Source organism: Dermacentor silvarum, chromosome 1, assembly GCF_013339745.2.
Source record: "Dermacentor silvarum isolate Dsil-2018 chromosome 1, BIME_Dsil_1.4, whole genome shotgun sequence".
In the NCBI taxonomy this organism is placed as follows: domain Eukaryota; kingdom Metazoa; phylum Arthropoda; class Arachnida; order Ixodida; family Ixodidae; genus Dermacentor; species Dermacentor silvarum.
The window spans coordinates 37,358,831-37,379,040 of record NC_051154.1 but is presented as its reverse complement, the minus strand read 5'-3'; the positions used below and the strand labels follow the sequence as shown (position 1 = coordinate 37,379,040).

At 43.0% G+C, this 20,210-nt stretch overlaps 2 protein-coding genes across 2 annotated transcripts in view; one reads left to right on the top strand and one right to left on the bottom strand.

The window, feature by feature from the left end:
- The first annotated feature begins 109 nt into the window (after window positions 1–109).
- Window positions 110–13,812, top strand: LOC119460559 (catenin alpha). Its single transcript, XM_049666704.1, has 17 exons — window positions 110–344; window positions 8,028–8,153; window positions 8,227–8,416; window positions 8,696–8,862; window positions 8,924–9,043; window positions 9,109–9,198; window positions 9,258–9,431; window positions 9,508–10,189; window positions 10,798–10,998; window positions 11,058–11,209; window positions 11,491–11,560; window positions 11,639–11,700; window positions 11,761–12,048; window positions 12,114–12,248; window positions 12,307–12,394; window positions 12,455–12,483; window positions 12,577–13,812. Exons 2-17 carry the CDS (start codon window positions 8,049–8,051, stop codon window positions 12,739–12,741), a joined length of 2,718 nt encoding a protein of 905 aa, XP_049522661.1. The 5' UTR covers window positions 110–344; window positions 8,028–8,048; the 3' UTR covers window positions 12,742–13,812.
- LOC119460550 (protein RRP5 homolog) overlaps window positions 13,755–20,210 on the bottom strand; it is a 122,538-nt gene continuing 116,082 nt past the window's right edge. Inside the window, exons 32-33 of the mRNA XM_037721486.2 lie at window positions 14,080–14,245; window positions 13,755–13,996 (exon numbers count right to left, since the gene is read on the bottom strand). Coding sequence (XP_037577414.1) covers window positions 13,828–13,996; window positions 14,080–14,245 — 335 coding nt within the window. The 3' untranslated portion in view covers window positions 13,755–13,827. The remainder of the gene's footprint in view (window positions 13,997–14,079; window positions 14,246–20,210) is intronic.

Genomic DNA, 20,210 nt, shown 5'->3' with positions numbered 1-20,210 from the left:
CTTAAAAATATTATAAAAATACTTTAAAATGACAGGTTGCCAGCATTAACTTTTTTTTGCTCCGACTTTGGTCAAGGAATTTTCTTACGAGCTCGACGCGGAGAGACGTGAGAGCGGACGTGCGGACGTTCCCACTTCCGGGCGCTTGTTGTGTCTTTTGAGTTATTACAGAGCTACAGTACTAAGCTTATTTCAACGCCTAATTTTATGTATTGTTACTCATGGTTTAGTTTTTTATGAACTTATTGGAAGAAAAGCAATAGTTTAGAGAATACTGCTACTTCGTTTGCAAGCAACATTTTACAAAAACCGTTACAAGCTCTCAGTTGCAGCCTAATCTCTGGGTAAGCCTATTGTTGTAGTTGTGGTGAAACATTTCTCTTGTAGCTGTACTTGTTAGTTTCGCGCAGTCGGGATCGGCTTATGATCATTCAAAGTAAGAAAACTCTACTTGCTTACTGTTTGTTTGCAAAACAAGATTTATAATGAAGACATGGAGCCGAAGTGGAGCTCGTGCTGACACGGTTAACGCCCTTTGATTGCAGTTTAGTTCTTGTCACTGGTCGCCTGTGATCGATGTGTAGCTGAAACAGCCGCACCGCTCTCGGATAGGCTGCAGTGCAGATCGTCATTTACACAAGTTCGTTTTGGCACGACTAGCGAACGGGTGGGCAGCAGGAATCGTGGCGTTGACCGTACTGGTAGTCTGTCCGTCTGATGCCTTTTACTGTGGTGCTCCTAGACTTCCCACCGTCTTTTCGAATAATGCGCCAAAATTGCATTGCGCCTAAATGTTCTGCTCTTCGAGATAATTATAACAGAAGTGCATGAGTAATAGGAAAGCCAGATTATGCTGATGTGGTGGAGTGGTGCCTCTGCTACCAGTTGATGTTCACACCGACGCAAGCGCCTTTACTATCGTGCTTTAGTTGGAGCTCGTTCTGCATGCTTGCATGAAAATGCCAGAAAAATTCAAGATCATGTTGTGGTCTCATATAGGATGTTCTATGACAGCATCGTGCAAATAAAAACAAAGGCATAATGCTTTTCTGTTCACAGAAACGTTAAGCCCCACATTAATAACTCTATTGGAATCTGTGTGTGCACATTGTGACGTGACCGCAGGTTAAAATTGAAGGCGAAGCTGCAGAGATTTTACATTCATTGCTTTGATATGAAAGTTGTGAATTATGTCGTTTTGTTTCCATGAACTGCAGTTAATTTAAACAAATCTAAAAAAAAAAAAATTGCTGGTTTGCTGTGCTTGCAGTGTTTTTTGAAGCCGCTGATATCAAACAAGGGTTCTGCTTCATTCACTTATGACTTCCCAGGACAAAGCAGTGTCACTCAGATCCTTAGAGCACAAATAGTCAAAAGGTGTGCATCTTGTATCTTTTAACTTATGTACACAGTACTACATGCACATATACAGTCACTAGTGGTTCTGCTTTGGACCATATTTTATTAAAGTTTAGGTAATTAAAACAAAACTATTGTTTCTTATAGTTTGAATTTAGGCGCCAGGCGAATGCTTTTGTGTGCATTGTTGAAACATATAAGAGATTTCCATCTTTGCAGCTGTGTTATTTTGATGTGGAGAAGAGTCTCACACAGATAAGATTATGTGGTAAAATTATTGTTTTTATGTGCAACCTTTCGGTCAAGTATTTGTGTTGGAGTTGGCAGTCATTGTCACTAATGAATATTTTTCATATGGGCACATGCCTAAAGAGAACTAAGTTTAAAGCCATCATTGAGCACAAGAGAGTACAGCCTCCCGTGTTTTTAACTATATTGCGCATGTGTCGACCAGACGCTATATCAGTGCCTTACGGCGGCGATACTCTGCGAGACTGGCAGTAGTATGCTCAGGTGTACAAAGCACTCTCCAGTACGAGCATCGCCACAGATAGTAATATCCTGAAACTTCTTCTTTGGTAAGGAATGCCTTGTCTTGAAGGAAAAAACAGTGTAGAATGAGACTGTTGCACTGGAGAGTGCTGCGTGTGCCTGCGCATACTACTGCTGGTTTCGCAGATTATTGCCGTTGCAAGACGGTGACTTCGATTGCGGTCGATCCCTGCGCAATATAGTTAAAACTGCAGCAGGCTGTACATCATCTGGGGAGGGGAGGGCTACATTTTCTGCAGCACTTGTGTAGTAGGTTGGCAGCTCAACACTCCTAAGCTACAAACAGAAGCAATATTGAACACTTCAGTATAATAGTGAAAATATATACATCACACAGATAATACACAAACATGCTTCTCTTGGTTTATTGCAATATCCGGCTTATAAAAGCAGTCATTCATCAATTAGAAGTGGCAGCTGTTATGTCCACATAATACACCATTTCTCGAAGGAATGCTTCACGTATTTGTCTTTTGGAAAGGAATGAAGTATAAATGGCATGTCTTCAGTTCCTTTTTGCGGAATTTGTGCAGACTTCAGGCGTGAATATGCAAGGCAGATGGTTGTTCTGTTTTTAGTTTTATGTTTTATACCCTACAGATAAACCTACCTATCTTCCATTTGGCTTATAATGCATTTCACTCACTGAATTTGACACGTCACACTTGTATGTTGCATTCTCACTAAAGCATGCAGCATACTTGTTCACAGATTGAATGCAAATTTTACTATGGAAATCTTGAGGCACTTGCTCATTATGGGAGCTCTTCAGAGTTGGTTAGTCTTGATGATTTGTCATTTTCAGGTGTGCATTAACACATGCATTAACCATTTGTGGTTGGATGTCTTGTCTGCCAAACCAAGTGTTTCATAATCTTATCTTTTTTCTGGCTGTTTGTAACATTCTTAGGATCTCCAAAAGTTTGTATTCCCAATGTTCTTTCATATCTTTTTCTGAAGTTTAAGTGTGATAAACATGTGGCTTAAGGTCCCTTGATAAGGCATCAAGGCATTTGCCTTACAACACACTTAATTATCTGTGTTTGATGTCCTATTCTCTGTACATTTATGCGAAAGACATTCCGAAGAGGAGAGGTAAAACTTAATTTCCTTAACTTCCTGCGACATTGTGTAGTTTCCTTGTTGAGCGAGCACTTTGGCACAAGGAAATGGTCGTTACTCACAAATACAAATCAATGAAATGGCGGACATAGCTTTTTTGTCTTTGGCTTTTTCAAGTTTCAGTCTTCTGCTGCACAAATATAAGTGGCGAGTAAGACTGCAGAGCCAACTTTGATGCTTTTGATGCATCACTGAGCAAGCGTATTCACCTGCACCTGACTTAAGAGGTCTAGCTGGATAAATTTCAAGCTTAAATAAAGACAAGATCATAGCTAATGTTTTGTTTCCCTGACAGGATTAGCAAAGATTGCACTATTTGAAGTGACAAAAAAAAGTCTGCTGAACATTACATAGTTGACTTTTGTTAATTCTAGCTTGATGGGACTTACCAAATTGGTCAAATTATTTGGCAAGCTGAATTAAAAAAACGCAGATAAAAGCGTCCAAACACTGCTGTATTTGGCAGTATTTACCCAATTCTAACACACCCCCCAATCGAGTGCACACACAGTTTTTGTGGATTCATAAAACAAAACAATGCATCCTAACTTAATGTGCACCTGATTTTATAACAATAAATGTAGCATCCCCTTAGTTGTGGCAATCACAAATAAGATGAAACGTGAGTTTACCTTCACAGAATGGAAATTCATTTATGCACAATGTCCATAACTGACAATCTCACAGCTTTTTATTGCTGTATACAGACTGCAGCATGTTGTCCTGTTTTATATCGGAGTGTGCCCAGTGGGTTTTGTATTTCACATTTCTCGACTAACTTCACAACGATAGCAAATGGGATGGTGGGCCACGCCTAGACGAACTACTTCGCCCGTTCATTCTGTGACGTATGCTACAATAGGGTGGATAGGTGGGCTAGTTGGTATTGCATTACTGTATCGAAACTACTGTATTGAGCATGGCAAAAGACAATAGACGAAGAAAAGGACACACAACCATCTATTGGACCATCTATCGTCTTTTGCCACGCTTGATGTTTAGATACAGGGACATATGCTAGCCTCTGGAGTGCCGAAAACACCCAGTGCAACTCTTTGTGCTAGCTTAGCGCGTAAAATATCTTTTGAATTAGCTTTTTTGTAGTTAAAGGGGCCCCGAACCACTTTTTTTTTTTTTTTTGAAGTTGATAAATGTATTGGACGCTAAATTAGACTATTTCAAAAATACTTTGCGGCAAAAAGTACTTCAATGCGTTCAGCAGAAGCGGAGTCATTGGCAATCAAACACCCCCTTCGCAGGTGCTTCAGCTCCTTCTTCATTTACTTGCACTGCGAAGGCTACGGCGGAGCGGGTTGTGCCTACAATGTACTGAATGTCACTGTGGCATGCAGTTCAAATTCGATTTTGGATGTTCACGTAGATGCCACTATTTTCGATTTTGGCGCCTACATTGCGCCAAATGCGGTTGTTGTCAGCGGGCTGCAGTGCGCTCAGCCAGCGGACTCGTCATGGCACCCTGCGGCAACCGCGGTGTCTATGCTACGTAGCAGACCGCAGCTACACTCAACTGCAGTGTTTGCATTGTGCACGACAGGCTTGAGTGCATGCTCGTGTTCATGTGCTCCTGTCTGGCTGTGCTACGTGGTGCGGACCGGCTTTGTCCTGTACCAGCTTGACCGACAGATAGTAGCCACATCGCACTTGTGCATTTTGAAGCACTATCAAAAGCTCAATACGAAGTGAAGCCTGCCAAGTTGTCTAACCAGGAGTGAGCGCACGCAGGCAAGCTTGCGTGTGTGATGTGACCTTAAGTTTCGCGTGGTTAGAGGCTAGTTGACTAGTCGAAATTAGTGAAATAATTTGAAATTAGTGAAAACGGACGGCTACGACACCGATACGGAGGGTGGCCAAAGTTTAATTCCTACGCGGGTAGCTGTGACCGAGTGTGAGCAGACGATAGTCAGCTTCTTCTGGAAGTATGTTATTATCGAAATTCGAAAGCAGAATTTTGCTTACTTCAGCCTGTTTATCAAACTGCGGCAGTTAATATACACAGTAACAGTAGGAAGAAGCGCGCTGATCCAAATGCCCTTGATTGAAGTCAGCTATTGGCCAATAGCAGCCGCATATGGGGATCTGCTATATTACAAAATAAAGTGTCCAAAAAAGAGTGAGAAGCAGGCTTCGGTTGAAAACAGAGCGTTTGAGAGAAAGGTGACTTTGCGCTCCGCTTGCGAGCTTCACATGCCGCGCACAACTGCAAAATTTGGCCACGATGTTCATAGCAGCATATGCTATCCGCGGACTGTGGTTTTTCACCATGCCCCAAGGGCGGTTCAGGGCCCCTTTAAAGCCTGAAAGTGGCATTTCGTCGTTTCCATATTATGTGAAAACTTGCTCTGCTGCCATCTTATGATGAATGTGGATGCTGGCTCTGACGGTAGGCTGTTGCTAAAGCCAAGAACACTGGACTCGGTATCTGATTGTAATGCACGTTAGAATCGGATAAACACTCTAGCATTCATTTTGAGCTGCCATTTTTACTTTGAGATCTGCTAAAGCTACGCAGAAAGTTTGCATTTTCAGCGGGAGATAATCTCTGTGCCTTTGCCTCTGTGCTAGAAATTCATACAAGAAGTGTCATATACTGCTAAAGTGCTTCTAAAGAACTAAACAGTGTGAGTGTGTTATGGGAATATTTTCTAAATAATTTTTTGGTATGGAAATGTTCAAATTGCAAAACAATGTGCAAATTCTTGTCAACTTAAGGAGGTTTCTAAACAAAGAAAAAAAAATTTCTTGTACAGGAAAGCAGGAAGCTTCTGTTGGTTTCAGACTTGAGAGGATTAACGTTGGTAATATGAAAGTGTTTGCACTTTAGTTGTATGTCAAAGCTGCCTTGTTTAGCAAACAATACAGCTGCAAAGATGGGAGTCAAGAGCCTAAGTCGCATAAAAACGTGTAGACAACTGTATGGACACTATAGGCAATATGAAGTCTAGCGAAGTGGTAGATTACGTTTCTGAAAATCCGTGACAAGAGGCGACTCAGTTGCCATGAAAATTGCAATTAAAGGAAGCGTGTCGTCTCCACAATTTAAATTGCTTGAGAAAACTGAGGGAGCACAGGAATTCTACGCTATACCAGCAATCTCTGAGGTCATGCTGCTTAGTTTGGTGTCAGATAGTGGCACAATGAGAAAAGTGCACCAGTCGGGTCTTCTGTGAGAAAACACACTACAGGAGGCCATACTGCAGTGTCTAACTCTTGCAGTACAATTTAATTTGCTTTCTAGTTATCAATATTCGACTGCTCTTGAGAGATTATTGCTAGAGATTTACATCACTCTTTGCGGATGTTGCATTTATAAAATGGCTGCACCAGTCCTTTAACATTTACATCAGCTTTCAGTCTTATGGTAGTGTTCTTGGTAGCAGTGGCACAGTCTGCTTCATTTTATAATGCTAATTTGTCCATTTATCTGTTTTTTGCTTTATTATCCCTTTAAAGAAAAAAAAATATTAAGTGGTTGCACTGAAGCTTGATTTGGCCACTGAAGTTCCATTACTTCTATAAAAATCATGTCATCCATCTTCTGCTCAATAACTCTTACATTTATTTATTTATTTACAGAGTACCTACATCGCCATAAAGGCATTACGTAGGGGGGAACAAAACATAACCAGTAATACAGAAAAGCATAATATGAAGTTTCATATTATGATTACTACAGTGATATTTGGTGCCACAGTTGTTCCAGTGCTACAGATATTGGTGTGGTAGCACTGACCATGAGTAATTTGATATTCCAAGCAATCCATGTCTATAATGTTACCTAAACAATGCTAAATGAGGCTAATCATTTTCTCATAGAAAAATTGCAGTGAAAAACTACTTTCACAAGAAGGTAAATAATATGACATGTTACAGGGACATTTAAACCCAGGATGAAAGTAGGGCAAATCTATTTAACTGCTGTTCTCGCAATGGCATGCATGCTAATGCCAAATTTTGTGTACTAATATTAGTACGCAACTCCAATTGTGCTCATACAAGATGGTTCTGATCAATGGTAGAGGGGCATGAAATTGATTTTTTCTCACATTGCAATTGTTACCGAAATGTTCCAGCTGTAACTCGTACTTTATTCAACAGTGCTTGTACAGTTTCTCTTTTCTAGCATGATAAATGCTTTACCAGCTTGATGTTATCAATGGTGGTCGAACAAGGGATGTAGCCGTGACATCCCTTGTTTGATCACTTCTGGCCTGTATTTTTCTGTGAACTCCGTGTCTTGTTTGGATTACCAGCCTGATGTAGTATGCATGATGAGCATTGTACGTCCTGTGCAGTTTTTCCTGAGCCTCAGGCACCCCATTTGTTGTTGTCTACCATTAATATTTGAACTAAACTTCTGCTGTAGAATTTCCATAAGAACATTTATTGAACACTGAACTAAGTGCTCAGTATAATATCCTGGAACAGCTGGCACACGCTGCTGAATTGAATTGACTTCAGGTTATCTGTATTGCTTGAAATGTGAACATACCTGGTGGGCTTTGAAAGAGGACACTGTTCATAACACATAATGTCAACCACCAAATTTTGCTACTCTGAAGCTGCTGGCCAGTCGCAGTCGACAAAACAACAAACAAGGAAACCAAGAGAGGCCAAAGATGAACTCACTTTCAACCATAAAGTGGACATGCACTGAAATAGTCTTTTAATGACAAGCCAAGGACACAAGCAATGACACAGGAAGTGCAAACACAGCATCAATTATTATGACATTATTTCTCCAAATGATTTTTATTGCACTGGGTACTCCTTGCTCATTATTTAAACTGACAACAGTCACACAATTATGGCTGGACACGCTACAACACATGCTATACAGTACTGACAGCAAGTATAATGGGGAAAATGGCTGCAATGACTAGAATGTGAGCACTGAATGTGACAAAGTGCAAGTGTTTGTGTGCTGTTGGAAACAGTCTGAGAAAGTGGCAGTTTTCTGTTGCTGTGACCTTTAGGGACACCAGGTGGTCTGAGACATGTCCACTATGGAGCCACCGCCAGTCGCCCTCAAGTGGGATCCCAAGAACCTCGAGATCAAAACACTATCTGTGGAGAAAACTCTGGAGCCCCTCGTCATACAGGCAAGGAGAATGCCTCCCCACCTCTGGTAGCGAGAGGCTGTTGTAGTGAGATCGGTGTTTTTTGCTTGGCTAGGTGACGACACTGGTAAACACAAAAGGACCATCAAAAAAGAAGAAAGGTCGCTCAAAGCGGGCCCATGTCCTGGTTGCTGCTGTAGAGCGGGCCACAGAGAACTTCATCAAAAAGGGAGAAGAGATCGCAACAGAGAACCCTGACATTCATCAAGAAATGATGGCAGCTGTAGATGAAGTGCGGAAGACAGGTAAGCTAATGTTGTATAGGATTGCCTTTAATTAAAGGGATCGTACAGTGTGAAACCCACACTCTGCAGTGGTTACTGCTGGTGTCAACTACTAGTGGCCAGGAAAAGCACTGAGAATAGCTGTATCAGAAGCGGGATAAGATGAGTTGCTGTTTTTTCCTGGGCTAGTAGCCAGTGCCAGTTGCTGCACAGCATGGGCCCGTGCTTGTGCGTTCACTTTTATGAAGTGCAACCCTGTACATATTGGAAGAGTGGCATGTTCAGTAACATGTCTTGCAGGAGAGGCCATGAGCAAGGCCTCGCGTGAATTTGCGGAGGACCCTTGCTCATCGGTCAAGAGGGGTAACATGGTGCGCTCAGCACGGAACCTCCTGTCTGCTGTCACTCGACTACTGATCCTCGCTGACATGGTGGATGTGCACCGGCTGCTGAAATCATTGCGTGTGGTGAGCACTGGATACGTGCCTTGTTGTGTGGTTCATTTGTCGAGACCACATATTATCTCAGGTCGAGGATGACTTGGACAAGGTCAAGAATGCATCCAGCCAGTCTGAGCTGATGGAGTTCTTCCGAAACTTTGGTGTCAACACTGTTGAGCTGATACAGCAGGCTGCACGCAGGCAGGCGGTGAGAACTAGCAACCAGCAGTGTGTGCTGGAAGAGGGCACAACACCACCCTTCTTTTGTTGTAGGAGCTGAAGGACTCAAGGTTGCGAGATGACCTTGCTGCTGCCAGGGCAGTGCTGAAGAAAAATAGCATGATGCTTCTCACAGCCTCTAAGGTACAAAAGACAACAGCCTTCCGGTTTGTCACCTCACAGAGCACGCTTGCTGCCCGCAGGTCTACATTCGTCATCCTGAGCTTTCAGCTGCCAAGGAGAACCGAGATTTTGTGTTTCGGCAAGTGTGTGAAGCAGTCAACACAATTGGCGACGTTGCACAAGGTCGTGCTGGTGCCCTAGTGCCATCCTATGAGGGCCCTGGCGAGTTAGCAGCGGCACTGGATGATTTTGATGTAAGGCCTGTACCCTAACTGGGTAGGGAGAAATTGTGATTAACATTGGTACCCTTGTTTTATCCTGCTTCAACAGGAGCGTGTTGTGCTGGATCCACTCACCTACAACGAACTGCGCACCAGGCCAGCTTTGGAAGAGAGGCTGGAGAGTATTATCAGCGGAGCCGCCCTCATGGCTGATTCATCATGCACCCGTGATGAGCGGCGGGAGCGCATTGTGGCAGAATGCAATGCAGTTCGGCAGGCCCTGCAAGACCTATTGGCTGAATACATGGCAAGTGCAGGCCGCAAGGAGGACTCCCTGGACAAGGCTGTGGAGCAGATGGGGCGCAAGACGCGGGATTTGCGGCGGCAGCTACGCAAGGCAGTCGTGGACCATGTATCGGATTCGTTTCTCGAGACGCAGGTGCCTCTCCTAGTGCTGGTAGAGGCAGCACGTGCCGGGGACGAGCGGCAGGTCGAGGAATATGCGCGTGTGTTTGCCGAGCACGCCCACAAGCTGGTTGAAGTGGCCAGCCTGGCCTGCTCTATGTCAAGCCACGAGGATGGTGTGAAGATGGTGCGGTGTGCGGCGGCCCACATTGAGGGCCTCTGTCCACAAGTAGTGAATGCAGCTCGTATCCTTGCAGCACGGCCACGCTCTAAAGTGGCGCAGGAAAACATGGACGCTTTTCGAGATGCCTGGGAGACACAAGTGCGTCTGCTTACAGAAGCTGTTGATGACATTACCACCATTGATGATTTCTTGGCTGTGTCAGGTAAGGCAAAGCTTACATTCTCCGTTTAGGGCAGTTTGAGCATGCAACTTCGGTCACTTCTGAAATTTGGCACCTTTTTTAGAACTGCTTTAACTATACTTCTGCAAGCTAAGCTTGGTGCATGTTGTCTCTGTGCCTTTGGATGGCACTTTATTTGCAACCTTGTGACCAGTCTTAGAAATACTGAATGCTATTGCTGTGGCCATAACACACACCAGTTGCCTTGGCTGTTGCTAGTGGCCATGGAAGCAAAGAATTATCATAGCTTTCATTGTAGTGTCATGGGTGTTTCATCATAATTTAAAGCCCCACAGAGGCTCATTGGAATGCCAGAGGCATAACTAGAAGCAAATATACACATCACACACCACACCATGCACTTGGTATAGTTATGCCTGCAGTCATAATTGTGGTGCTATGGAGGACTGGGCTCAAAATTTGCCAGGTGGCAGTGGCTCTGAGACCTGTTAAAGAATGAGTCCATTAATGCAGAGGCCGTGGTTTGTGTTCACTATTTTGGCAAGTAAGGATGCTTCAGCTCTCTTACCCCATTAGGATTTTGGTGAAGTGAGAATTCTGCTTAACAGAGTGGTGCTTTATTTTCATAGAAAACCACATTCTTGAAGATGTCAACAAGTGCGTGCTGGCTCTGCAAGAGAATGATGCAGATGCATTGGACCGCACTGCTGGTGCCATTCGAGGGCGTTCAGCCCGTGTGTGCAATGTGGTAACTTCTGAGATGGACAACTATGAGCCAGGTATCTACACGGAAAGAGTACTTGAGGCTGTGGCAGTGCTGAGAGACCAAGGTAGGATTATTGTTTGCATTGGGGTTCATTCTCTGAAGCTGTTCTTTTGTTCTTTGCAGTTATGCCAAACTTTGCCCAAAAGGTTGAGATGGCAGTAGAAGCACTGAGCGCCAGTCCCCAGAAAGAAATAGATGAAAATGAATTTATAGATGCTTCCCGTCTAGTTTATGATGGTGTGCGGGAGATTCGCCGTGCAGTGCTGATGAATAGGGTAAGTTTTGCTTTCACACCCTTTTGCTTACCATTTACAGTGTTGCAAATTTTTTTAGCTTGATGTTGACTCTGAAGATGAAATGGATGGCTCAGATCTCTCTGGAAGCTGGGTCTCGCTTGGTTCTCAGAGGAGTGGAGCCTGTGAGGAAAAGTCTAGACTTATGTGTGCATTATGGGATACAGGTTGCTTACTGTTGTGTGTTTGTATGAGCTGCCCTTGCTTTGCTTTTGGATGTTGGCTGGTGCTTTATAGCTGCTTTGCTGGGTGATTTTTCTTAGAGTGCAGAGGAGCTGGACTCGGAAACAGAGATTGAGTACGAGGATAACACCTATGAAACACGCAGCAAATGTAAGCTTCTGTCCATTGTCTGCCTGGGGATTAGTTGAATGCTGTCTTAGCTGCATAGGCATGCTATTCCTTTTGCAGCTAGTGCCCACACTGCCGACTATGATGAGTATCCGGACATCAGTGGCATCAACAACACACGGGTAAGGGGCACATGTAAGTCGCATGAAGCAAGAGGTGCTTGACTACTTTCTTCAACGCAGGATGCTTACCGCCTCGTGTCAGAAGAAGAGAAGCAGAAGATTGCTGCTCAGGTGGAGACATTCCGCACAGAGAAGAACAAGTTTGACCGCGAAGTGGCCAAATGGGATGACACCGGCAATGATATCATTGTGCTGGCTAAGCAGATGTGCATGATTATGATGGAAATGACAGATTTCACTAGGGGCAAAGGGCCCTTGAAAACAACTATGGACGTCATCAACGCTGCAAAAAAGATATCAGAGTATGGCACTAAACTGGACAAATTGGCACGAACCATTGCTGACCAGGTAATAAAACAATGGTGTATGCTTCACTTGTGCAAGTGGGCTAATGTGCTTCATTTTTTTCACAGTGCCCAGAGTCGAGCACCAAGAAGGATCTTATTGCTTATCTTCAGCGCATAGCACTTTATTGTCACCAGCTCAACATCACCAGTAAAGTGAAAGCTGATGTGCAGAACATTTCTGGAAACCTCATTGTCTCTGGGGTGAGATGTCGAACTAAAGCTTGGCTGGCAGTTCAGTCACCTTTTTCTTCCTTTGCAGCTTGACAGTGCCACATCTCTGATTCAAGCTGCCAAAAACCTGATGAATGCAGTGGTGCTAACAGTGAAGGCATCATATGTAGCATCAACTAAGGCAAGTACCCACACTTTGTGGCACAGTGCCTTGTACTAACAATTCTTTTTCTTACTGCAGTATCCAAGAAGTGGCGTTGTGAGTGTAAGTAGAGGATACATAGGTGGTGGTGCATGCCAGGTCCTGTATTGGATGCAACCTTGGGGTCAACGAGTGGGGGCTATCCTTTCTTTGCAGTCACCAATTGTTGTGTGGAAGATGAAGGCACCTGAAAAGAAGCCTCTGGTTCGCCGGGAGAAGCCTGAAGAAGTCAGAGCTAAAGTACGCAAGGGCTCACAGAAAAAGAACATCGCGCCCATCAAAGCGCTCAGTGAGTTTCAGAGTCTGGCCGAATCAGTCTGAGTGGCATGCCCTCCCGCACGGCCTTTCCTTGTAGCCCCATCCGGTGCTAGGTTGTGAACAGTCACACACGAGTGGTCACCTCCCCAATAAACAGGATCACCTTCCTTCACCATGTGTATGCACTGGCATGCATCCCATTGTCCCTCTTTCTGCTCGATTGTGTGCTGTTTGTGTGTGCTTTCTTGTCAAGTGCCCTTTCATAACCAAGCTAGGGTTTCTATTTGCAGCATGAGTCACTACTGCTGTGGCTGTCACTGCTTTCTTGCCCGTTCGAGCGAAGGACGTGCTCTACTTTCTCCTAGCACTTCGTTAGTGGTTTAGAAACAGCTTCATCTCTGTGTGGAAACATGGTGGGCCCACTTCTGCATCCAGTCTTGTAGCAATTGCACCGAATACCTTCCTGTACACACGAGAACTCCTGCTAGTGTCACCGATTACACACTGTAACCCACTAATGTTTTTAGCCACAGCTGCTACAAATAATAGCATGAATATGCCGTGTGTTTCTTGCTTTCCTCTTTCTCTGTGGTGCTCTTGGGACATGGCAGGGACTGCTTGTGTTCTTGAGGGGAGTTTTACTCGTGTACCTAACCACTACTTACTTACAAATACTAAAGATTACACTTCAGTGAAATTAATGTTTTGTTTGTACATTATATATTTAAGAGACACATTTATGTATGGACAATAACAAATGTGTTCCATTTGTGATTATGCTTTGTGAGAACTGCCATGTGTTTTTTCACTTTTGTATAAGCTCTTCCCATGCACCCACTGTGCCTCTAATGGGAAACTGGTGTTGTCCTTGGATAGGCAGACTAAATGCAGTTTTCTGGCTCAGTTGAAACATGTCTCTGCCTTTAAGCTTGTACGAAAAGGGGGGGGGGGGGGGGGAGATGCGACATGAAAACTGCTTTGGTGTGCTTTATCAAGGTTGTCACAAGTTTTATTTACAAAGACGTGTACACTGAAAATGATAGCCTTTGTAGACTATTTAATAAAAGCCGCAAACATTGTGAAATCAATTCCCTTTGTGTTTATTCTGAATAAAGAAATGTGCACCTTTATTTACATATGTGTACATTTTTACTGTGCAGCACTTGTGCGTTGCTGAACATACTGCACAGCACGCTGCTTCACCACCTGACATAATGATGCATCACCATGTTCCTTTTCAAAGTCAAGCCATTTTTTGAACAAAGATTTCATCTTCTTGGGATTCAGGTTGAGTGATGTGGCTTTTTCAAAGGTTTTTCTGTAGGAAAAAAAAATAAAGGTTAGGAATTGTTCATTAAAACCATGGAGCTGAGAGAACTGTACTATGACAATATGCCTCACCTTGCATTCTCTACATCGCCCAGCTTCATGAGAATATCCACATACACCAGCCACAAGTCAGTGCGCTTTGGGTAGTTGTCCAGAATGCTGTTGAACATACTCTGGCCCCTTTCAGGATCACCATACCTAAACTCCATTTGTGCAAACTTTGATATTAGCACAATATCTGCAAAATGGAGATAAAAAAAATATGAAAAAAAAAAAAACTCACTTCATATAACAGCACATTAGCAATTCAAGAAATTTTGACTTCCAACAAAAGGTCACTTCAATCTAAACAAGGTGAGGCACAACTGTGAAACATTTTCCTATGTGATAACAAATTGACATTCATGAAGTTGGGTGAAATTAAATGCATCTAGTTTTGCTTTTGTTTAACCCTTGCGGTGCCGTTTGTCTAAAGGGTGCCTAATTCAATTTCTAAGTAACAACACCAGGCTTGAAATTCAAAGTATAATCTGTAATATGTTACTGAAAAATTTTTAATCTGATAATTTAAATAAAATGAATTTAATTGGAATAAGTAGTGTTTCTCAGTCAACATGGCCTCTTCGGTGTCATTCTCCCGTGATAAAACCTCGTCATCGACATTTCTGAATATGAGTTCATAGGCTGTTCTTGAACTTTACCATTATTTAAAAAAGAAATACTTTTTGCACCAGCCCACTACACCAGCCAGGGGGGGAGGGTCATTTTCAAGTTTTATAGAATTTCCAAAAATTGCCCGTTGCAAATAATTCTAGTCCTTGAGCTGGATTGTTCAGGTGAGTGGACATTACTTCACGAGAAATCGAAACAAATGTTCAACTAATTACCAAAATTGATTAATTAACTTCTTTACAGCACATATTGCACTTTACGAACTGTAGCCGGTGAGTTTTTCAGGTGTATCCAATTAGAATGAATTTCCAGAATGACACCAGTTTGGAGATATGCGCCATGAAACTCGTCATAAGAATACACTATCCTCTTTCTTATTTAACACTTCTTTTTGCATTGAGGCACATAAGTAACTGGAATGCTGATGTATTTCGTCCCACATTTTGGAAACTGGCGTCATCCTGGAAATTAATTTCAAGTAGATGTGTCTTGCAAACTCACTGGCTACAAGATGAAAATTGCAATATGTGCCATAAATTAAGTTAATTGGTAATCTTTTGTTAATAGTTGAATATCTGTTTTGATTTGTTGTGTTAGTTATGTCCGCCTCTTTGAATAAACCAGCTCAAGGACAATTGTGCTATTTGCCACAGGTGATTTTTCAAAATTCCGTTTAACTTAAACATGATCACCCTGTAAGGAAATAAGATACGAGCAACATTGACAGTTCACTTATCTCAGTTCAGAAAAGTATACTCTAGCACGGCACTCATTATGATGCTGAAAAGCAAGCAGTAATGAATGAATGTAGTGATGGTATGGGTGCACATTCTGCAGTTTAGTAGTGACCTACAAAATACAGTGAAGATGTTTCAGCACTGCTGAAACAGGAAATGCATAGTTACGTATATGAGGTCTGTCCGGCAAGTTTGCAAACTTTTTACATTACTGTCCATCAAAATGCATCTTGAATTGTCCTCTAGTGGCACATTTGGTGTACCAGCTAGCAAAAGCAGCTTTATTTACATGCATTTGTTCTTTTGTTACGCACGTTTATGTGAACTGAAGCTGACTGCTTTTGACGATTTTCCCTGCATGTTGAAATGAGTCAGGGGAGCAGTGGGGTGAGCAGTGGCGCGCAGCAGCCTGTGAAAACGTTCGCACTGTCATTCCCTCATATGACGCAACGCATGGTGGGTGAGATAGAGAAACCAATTATTGAGAAATAGCTGCTGCCACGTCCCGTGCCCACCCACGCTTCCGCCACACAGCACGGGCTCCGAGTGTTGAAGGGTAGGACATCGTGGCTGAAGTGTTGATGCTGCTGGACCATCACTTGCGTATTGTCGTTTTGATGCTGCGGTGCTTTAATGCAGCTTTGCATTGCACGACCAGCGTCAGTTGCCAGCGAATTTCAGAGGGCATTTTGCGATGCCCCCAAAGTTCGTTGGTGCTCCTGCCATATACATTACACATGTTCTCAACCACCTCCCAATGCGGCGTGCAAGACAACAGCAGCAGTGGAAAAGTCGAAGGAAGAGGCAAAGAAAGCTTCACTTTAAAATGTTTTAAAGAAGGCCATACATCTGTTAAAGATGACCATTCAGGAAGACCATCAACTTCAAAAACTGATTCCACTGTGAAGTAAGTGAAGTGATTTGTTCCAACTGTCTCTAGACAGTTTTCAAAAACTGTGTGCCATGAAATTCTCGCTTATATGTAGAAAATGTGCAGTTTCAGAGCAAAATTTGTGCTGTGCCTTTTGTCAGATGAACAAAAGCAGACACAACTGAAAGTTGGTGAAGAGCTTCCGGGACGGGCTACATCTGTTGAAAAGATTAGTACACATCATCACCGGGGATGAGATATGACTTTATGGTTACGATGTGTAATCCAAGCATTAGTCAGGTTATGGTTACGATGTGTAATCCAAGCATTAGTCAGGTTAGCGCTCATCTTATTCCCTCCCCCTTTCTGTTCCTATTTTGCTCTAAGTCGCCATAACTCTTATAGTTTGAAACTGTTCAGTATGAACCAACTAACCCACCAACACAACTACGGATTCAGTCATCACAGTGGACGACAATTTTCACAATGACCCAAGAAGGTGCATCAAGTTTAACCTAATGTAAAAGTCTTGCTCGTCCCCCCCCCCCTTTTTCAAATGTTTTCAAATGTCTTTGTGAAGCAGTGAGGTGGCCAAAAAGACCAAATGCTTTTTTGGAAGAACAGAGCTGGATGCTCCATCCTGACAATGCATCCAACCACACATCACTGCTCATTAACCCTTTCGCTTCCACCCATACAGTGCTTTGCGGAACATTTTCCTGCTTTGTTGAGCGTGTTCTGCGCTTTGAACGAAAATTGCTCTAAAATCTGCTACAGACATCACATCTTCAAAATGTTTGATTTATGTTGTTCACAAAATGTTTCCGCATCAGATGCAGTAAAAAAACTAGAAAGTGAGCAAAAAAAGTTTCAAATGTGCAGGAACGTGGAGTGCACTTTCGTGTTTTTACCACGCATTCTAGAACGCCTCTTGGACTTTCGAACTTGGCCCTCGAAAAGTAAGCACAGCATCAAATGGTCATGCTTCACAGTTTTTGGTGGTATGTGCTTACACACACACACACACAAAAAAAAAAAAAAAAAAAAAAAACGCTCAGTAGCCTGTATGCTTTTTTTTAAGCCTGGCACTGGCGAGCAGGAAGTATTCGATTGTTTTACAAACAACTCCTGCTGAAAGTGTAGACAAATATGTCCATTTAGTGTGCAAAACCCCAAACAACTAGAAAGTAGCCTGCAATGTGCTGCCATCTATAAAAAATAGCCAGAAACAGAGTTCTTTGAGCGGCTGGCAAATTGCCGGTCACTACGACTTTAGCCTTGGCCGTTGGGGCCGGCGGATTGCTGGCTGTGGAAGCGAATGGGTTAAAGAAATTTAGGCCAAGAACTCGACTCCAATTGTTCCCCAACCTCCATATTCACTGGACTTGGCCCCAGCACACTTTTTTTTTTTGGTTCCCTAAACTGAAGTCCGCGTTGAAAAGATAGCATTTTGAATCCACTGAAGATATCAAGGAAAATTTGCTAGGGGACCTGTGCACCATCTGAAGTGAAGTGTTCCTTTCATGGTATAAACGCTGGATTAAGTGCATTGACTCTGAAGGGGACTAACCAACTAGTTGGTAGTTAAACACAAGCGATGTATCCTTACAAAGGTTGCGCACTTTCCGGACTGACATTGTAAAGGTATTTTGTTTCCAAAAACTTGGTTTGGACACTGAAATGACTAAAGCGTATAAGGTACTTAGACAATGCATTGAACTGGTGTATATTTTAGTGTAGAAATAATTTAACAAATTAAAAGCATAAGCCACGTGATGATCACTTTTACAAACAAAACCAAGTGGCTGCAGCCACACATGTTTTTGGCTACTCTCATGCTGATGTATATTTGCTATTGCACTTGCTGACCACTGTTTCCAGCATAATAAATGAATTCACCACAGCTACAAAAATTCTTCGTAATTTCCACGTAACTGTTGCGGTACAGCAAATGGTAAACTTTCTGATGCAGTAAAAAAATCACTACCTTAATGTGGCCCTTCAACACTTTTTGAATACAAAAAACGTGCATGGTCACCAGTCAACACGGGCCTAATACTAGTCCTGTACTCTTGCAGCAGGGAGCCTACGGTTGCATTCAAATAACTGCCTGCTTTTTCTTTAACTTCCTGAAATCTCTGCCATTTTTCTTTAGGCATCACAACTACGCAGTGTTTCTGGCAGAATCAAAAGTGGCAAAATGTCATCAGTGCCAGAAAATGATACCACTGCACCTATACTACAACGTCCGCCTAGGATGGCACGATGAGGAGATAAACAAAATGATCGCAACGTCATGCTGATACAAATACTTGGTCTGATTGTGCATGGTGGATACTTCCAGCACACAGTTGAATAGCAGTATGCTGCGGTAAAGTGAATTTTGTCATAGTTCCATTCCTTTCTATGGCGGAAAAAGCTGTTGAGTTAACGGTTTTAATGCTGTGGCAAACGGTTTAAAGGAAGGAGAACGCTGTCATCAACAGTCGGCAGAGCAAAATCGGTGCCTTGTCGGCCTAGTGTGAACCAGCCTTTAATAAGCCAGAACTGTGCAGCAGCCGTGGCTTCGGACCGGAACGTCATTAGTGCACCTGGCGCCGCCACCTGCAGTAGTTTGCTTGCCTCATCAGTTCATGTTGTGCCGCCTTCCGCAGCAGTTCGTATGGCCGCAGCGCTGCTGCATTTACCGTAATGGCGCCAAGACGACCACAGCCGCTGAGCAGTGCTAGTATTACCAGCAGTGTTAAGTGTGAGCACTCAACACCACGTCATTACTACGAAATTCTTACGCATCATTCAAATAACTCGCTGAGGAGATTCTATGTAACTTTTTTAATAGAAACAAATTAACCAATATTACAACTATAACGAACATTTGTTCACCATAAAGTTGAAAAAATTATCGATGACACAGCCTGTGTAGCCAAACGGATAGTTCGCCCAACTGATGTCAATAGCACCAGATATGTAGATTGTAATGGGGCGGCTGAAAACTCAAGGGAGCGGCGCCGCTGCGATCGGTAGCAATGCACATTTTTAAAACCTTATAATAAGCTACATGCGTTATGTGGAGTGCTTAAATGTGCCACTTGATGATCAGAAGGGCCTACCCGAATGACTTGGTACATTTGTACAATATCGTCAAAATCGTTTCAGGGTCCCTTTAACTTACTTGCGGTGCACTAACTCACAGATTGCAGGGTACCTTTGCATCAAAGGGATCCCCATTAGCTAAAGCTACCCAGACAAGACTCGACGTCCCTAAGTGGTACAAACGTCCTCGCAGTTTTTACGACGTCCTTGTTACGCCCTCAGGACGACGTTCACTGGTTCATACTGAAAACATCTTTTGCAGGACTTTCTAAGGATGCCTGATTGTCCAAAGAACGTCCACTACAAGACCTTTTGAGGATATTTAGTTTTATGTTAGAAGAGACCCTGAAATTGACATTTTTATGATTATTTCGGTCGATGAATGCAACATTAGGTGCTATACTTGATGTGAGGTCGTTATTACAACATTGACCTCGATCTGAATTTTTTTTTATATGTGGAGTTAAACTCTGATCAACTGGTCTTGATGCCTTACCATTGTGTTTGATTGAACCATTTTTTGCAACTTGTATTGTTTTATTGTTTTGAGTTCCCGTGAGCGATAACAGTTGTGGTTGGCAATGGAATAATGAACCAGCAAGGCATCCCAGGATGTCAGCGACCATTTACTTTCCTTGCTAGCACATTGGCACTTTTGATTTGAAAAGTCAAGTCAAGGATGTCATTGTCAGCGACCAAGCCACCCCATTTACTTTCCTTGCTGGCACATTGGCACTTTTGATTTGAAAAGTCAAGCCAAGCCAGTCCAAGTCAAGTGCAGCATTGAAGAAAAACAAAGCAGCGGACAGCGGGTAAGTCTCTTGTGTTTT

What these genes read in the sequence shown, in the direction of transcription:
- LOC119460559 (XM_049666704.1), top strand. Translation starts at nt 8,049, where the DNA reads ATGTCCACTATGGAGCCACCGCCAGTCGCCCTCAAGTGGGATCCCAAG. An exon ending in CGGCACTGGATGATTTTGAT is followed by an intron (nt 9,432 to 9,507) that starts GTAAGGCCTGTA and finishes CTGCTTCAACAG; the next exon opens with GAGCGTGTTGTGCTGGATCC. An exon ending in GGCAGTGCTGAGAGACCAAG is followed by an intron (nt 10,999 to 11,057) that starts GTAGGATTATTG and finishes TGTTCTTTGCAG; the next exon opens with TTATGCCAAACTTTGCCCAA.